The sequence below is a fragment of the Capsicum annuum genome, unplaced genomic scaffold (assembly GCF_002878395.1).
Source record: "Capsicum annuum cultivar UCD-10X-F1 unplaced genomic scaffold, UCD10Xv1.1 ctg21904, whole genome shotgun sequence".
NCBI lineage: Eukaryota > Viridiplantae > Streptophyta > Magnoliopsida > Solanales > Solanaceae > Capsicum > Capsicum annuum.
The window spans coordinates 1-4,769 of record NW_025827893.1 but is presented as its reverse complement, the minus strand read 5'-3'; the positions used below and the strand labels follow the sequence as shown (position 1 = coordinate 4,769).

The 4,769-nt window shown below is 35.4% G+C and overlaps 1 protein-coding gene across 1 annotated transcript; it reads right to left on the bottom strand.

Annotated features, from left to right (window-relative positions):
- Positions 1-2,756: 2,756 nt before the first annotated feature.
- Positions 2,757-4,301, bottom strand: LOC124890676 (uncharacterized mitochondrial protein AtMg00810-like). Its single transcript, XM_047402458.1, has 3 exons — positions 4,139-4,301; positions 3,321-3,519; positions 2,757-3,225 (listed from the first exon to the last, which is right to left on the bottom strand). The coding sequence occupies exons 1-3, from the start codon at positions 4,299-4,301 to the stop codon at positions 2,757-2,759; spliced, it is 831 nt and encodes a 276-aa protein (XP_047258414.1).
- Between the last annotated feature and the right edge of the window lie 468 nt (positions 4,302-4,769).

The window sequence follows — 4,769 nt, the reverse complement described above, 5'->3', positions numbered from 1 at the left end:
CTATCCTGCTATTATGTGTCACTTTTGGATTTTTCACTTGCCTTTGTCACCGGACAAGTTAGACTTTCATGTGCTAAAGCATTCTACATGACCAATCGTTATTAAATGATCAGTTGAAGTTCGTTGTAAGATTACGAAAGTTGTCTTTTCTTTTTGGCCTTTTCAGGTTCCTTAATTTATTGTCTCTTGGTTCAATGTTACCTCTCGTGTTTAGTTCTTGTCGCAGCTGCTACAGAGTGAGCTTAGAGTCTTGGTTCTGGGGTTCAGGTTTGATACAAGACCATCCCTTCCGGGTAATTCTAGAGTTGTCAAGCTATTATAGCCTTTTGAACTTGCACATTGAATCACTCCAAGTGACTTTTTAACAAAAGCAAAAACTTTATAGCAAGATTGAAGACTCATTTCAATATATTTGTAATGTAATCACCACATATACAAGAGGTATGCATCAACAAAAGAATGGGTAAGTGAAAACTTTTCATAACCGTGCAAAAATAGGTAATTATGTAAGATTAAAATTTTAGAATATGTCAAAAAGGGACTACTAAAAGTGACAAGGAATACAAGATTTTAAATTGCGCGTTCCTTTAAGCTTACATAACACTATCAAGTTATGACTTCATTTTCCAGTTATAATTTTTTTTTTGATTTTTGCTATTTGTACTTTTTCAGGCTGAAGCAGATTTTCTTTTACAGAACAAAGCAATGCATGAGGATAACGACCATAGGTGAGAACTTAATGTGCTTAACTGCAAATCTATGTGCAAGAGATATCTTATGATTCACAAATGTATCCCTGTAACATCTTTTTGATGTCATCGTCATTTTTGTACTTGTAATACCGTTGACCTCATCTTTAATTTCTCTTAATAACCTTGTTGGCAATTATTAGTTGAGGTGACCTGCTACAATGTATATAAATATGTGAGAAACCTTCAATGTGTTTGGAAATTGGGTTGATATTGCTATTAGATATAATTCCATTGTAAACTGTGTCACATTATATAGCTATTTTTATTGTCGTTTGGAGGTCAAAGTACAAAAATGATTATTTTGTCGTAAAAACATCCAAATCTTCTAATTTAGCTCTTCTAAGAAATAGGCCTGAATATAGTGAGAATGGAAATAGAGGATTCTTAGAGATGACACCAATTAGTGATTGAGGTGTTGTTGAGTGATTCTACTTAAAAAAGAACCTTGGATTTTTTTTGTTATTTCATCATATTTGAGATTCAAATTTGGCGTGAGATGTTTGCGTTGCTTATGCAAATTACCACATTTAAATTGTGATAGATAGCTTGGTTTATAATTATATGTTAGTAGGTGCCAGATAATGGACGACCTTAATTTATGTACATACATCCCTATATTCAACAGTTCGGTCGATAAACTTGACATAATTCTGAACATTCACTGATGAAGCAAGAGTACGTATGTGGTATCAGCACATATGTGGTATCAGCGCTTGAAATTTTCAACCTAGAGGATTGGGAAAATTAGGCTACGATGTCTAGTGTCTGTTAAATTTTTAGTTCTTTCTTTTTGATGTTTGCAGCGTTCGAATTACGAAGACATTTGTTGAAGTTTCAAGTAGGGGGAAACTGGGGAATGGTGATATTATTTACGTCAAAGGAAGGCCTAATCAGTCGAATGATAAGCCTCATGAGGTATTAATATTAGCTGTCTTAAAGTACTTATGACTTCCCTTTTAAAACTAATCCTTCTCGATGGATTTATGCTGAAGTAAGTCTTCCAAAATCCTATCCTACTCAATTGCCTTCACTCTGCATCCTCTTTGGATTGGATATTCTTACAAGTAATTCAAATGTGTCCCTCATTATCAGATTGATGATAGATTGATGATTGCCTGTTCAATTTTTAAAGTTAGATTAATTATAGTAGATGTCTCCATTTAGGATAAGTTGAATGATGATCATGATTTGGGTGGTTCACGTGTTGTTTTCTTACTAAGGCTCTCCAAGCCCTCAAGTAAGAATTGTGTGCTTTTCGGTTCTGCTTCTTTTGTTGGCATTTGATAGTAAATTTATCATCACCAACTCAATCATAGCTAGTTGGGGTTTTATGGTCTAAATGTGTTTACGCACGAACATGTGCATATTTATATGTCCAGAGCAATATACACCCCATTTTTACTGTGACCTAATCATTAAAAATAGTATTACTCTTGTTAAATGAAATAAAGTAGTGTAATTACCGTTTCGACATGCAACATGGGTAGCAGGTCAATTGTGCCATGGGCATTTTCAATGAGCATTCATTGCCACCAGTTTGAATCAATTAATTGTAACGAAATCCTTATGTTCTCTGAAGTTTTTCAAATGTATTTGTATTCTCTTTTGGTACCTTAGTTAATATATTATTTGATAATTTTAGTTGTTCAAAGTATTTTGGTCGAGAAGAAGTCATGGTTGCATGCTTACTATTTTTTTTTGTGTAGGCTCTGTCAATTTTCTGCTGAATGCCTCTCAATATTTAGTGCCTTGTCATTAAATAGAAAATATTCAATGATTACATCTCTAAAGATCCTTTTTCCTATCTCTAAAGATCAGCTTTTCTATCCCTTTAAATCCGTTATTCTATCCCACTAAATCTGCTCTTACTAAAGTCACTATTATTCTCTTTAACTACTAAATCAATATTATTCTCTTTAACTACTAAATCAAATCTATGTAATTACACCAAACAATATATGATTACATTAATATACAATATTTATATCATGCTCACATCCCTCCTCAAATTGATGCTGGTAGATCAAAAAGCATCAATTTGCCGATGAGAAGCTGATGTTGTTGTCGTGCCATTGATTTTGTAAATGCATCAGCTATTTGAAGATCATTGGACACGTGCGGAAGAGTAATGACACCTTTATCTACAGCTTCTCGTAAATAATGACAGTCTACTTCGATGTGTTTGGTCCGCTCATGATAAACTAAATTAGTAGCAATCTGAATAGCACTTGTATTGTCAGCATGGAGAGGAGTAGTAGGATTAGATTGAGGAAATCCAATCTCAGCAAGTAGTCCACGAAGCCACACAATCTCGGAGCAAGCAGTAGACATTGCTTGATATTCAGCCTCTGTTGAAGATTTTGACACGTGGTTTTGCTTTTTTCTTTTCCAAGATATCAAAGACACTCCAAGAAACATGCACCAACTAGTAACCGAACGACGAGTGTCAGAACATCCCGCCCAATCAGAATCACTAAAAGCATTAAGACGAATAGGCGAACCACTAGGAAAGAATAATCCACGATTAGATGTTCCTCGCAGGTATCTATTGATGTGACGGACCGCCACCAAACGAAGATGACAGGGAGCTTGCATGAACTAACTTGTGGAACTGCAAAAGTGATATCAGGCTTGGTAATAGTAAGGTAATTTGAGCTCCCAACTAATAAATGCCAAAATATAGTTGGATCTGGAAGATTGCCTTCCTCCCGGCGATACTTTACATTCAATTCTAATGGAGTATCCACAGAGGAAGAATCCTGAAGACCTGCCAAAGAAATCAAATTTTGAGTATATTTATGTTGATTTAGAACACACCGGATGAATCACTATGAACTTCCAAACCCAAGAAATATGTAAGAGTACAAAGATCTTTCATATGAAAAGAATCCTTAAGTTGCTGTTGCAGGCTAGTGATTAGTGAAGAATTTGTTCCTGTAATAATAATGTCATCGACATGTAATAATAATGTCATCGACATGTAATAATAATGTCATTGACATGTACCAAAAGAAGAGCACAACCTGTGGATGTTTTTCGAAGAAACAAGATGAGTCATAGTTGTTCTGCTCAAAAGAGAATTGTAGCAAAGTAGATCGAAATTTGTCGAACCAAGCTCTAGGAGCTTGTTTTAATCCATACAGAGACCGCTTCAACTTGCATACATCTGATGTAGGTAATGAGAACAAACCTGGTGGAGGTTTCATATAAATATCCTCTTTGAGATCACCATGAAGAAAAACATTCTTGACATCCATTTGATGAAGCGTCCAGTTTTGTGAAGCAACAATGGCAATAATAGTTCGCACCGTCGTCATTTTTGCTATCGGTGTAAAAGTCTCTTTATAGTTCACACCATATCCTGCTTGTTACCAAGAACAACCAACCAAGCTTTGTACCGATCAAGAGTTCCATCAGAATGAAGTTTAATTGAATAAGCCCATTTACATCCAATTGGATGGACATTTGAAGGACATGAAACAATATCCCATGTGTCATTTTCTTTAAGAGCCTAAAGTTCTTCCTCCATTGCCTTCTGCCAGCATTCATGCTTGGAAGCTTGTGAGTAACAAGTTGGAACATAAATGGTAGATAAAGTAAATGAAAAGCCATACCAATTAGGAGGACGAGATACTCTCGTAGATCGTCGAGTGGGCTCAAGAGGAGCAGGCCTTGAAGAATTCTTAGATTCTAGTTGTGTAGCAGTTTTAGGTGGCAGATCAATATCAAGAGGGGGTAAAGTTGGCCGCCGACGTTCGCACAAAATCCAGGTTTGAACCACTTAGAAGAAGATGACAAATTCTCAAAAGTAGGAAGAAGAAGAGAAGCAGGAGATGACTCAACATGAGTAGGAAAAAAATACTGATTCTCAAACAAACATTTCTAGAAACATGAAATTTATTTGAACATGGATCATAACAGAGAAAACCTTTTTGTGAAGTACTATAACCCATAAAAACACATTTAGTAGACCGAACGGAAAGTTTATTACGTTGAGAAGGAGGAAGATGCACAAAA

Excerpts from the sequence above, each read along its gene's own strand:
- LOC124890676 (XM_047402458.1), bottom strand. The coding sequence starts at position 4,301 with ATGAATGCTGGCAGAAGGCAATGGAGGAAGAACTTTAGGCTCTTAAAG. Across the intron at positions 3,520-4,138 it reads CTTGATCGGTACAAAGCTTG|GTCTTCAGGATTCTTCCTCT; the intron begins GTTGGTTGTTCT and ends TTTCTTTGGCAG. Across the intron at positions 3,226-3,320 it reads CTCCCTGTCATCTTCGTTTG|TGATTCTGATTGGGCGGGAT; the intron begins GTGGCGGTCCGT and ends TAATGCTTTTAG.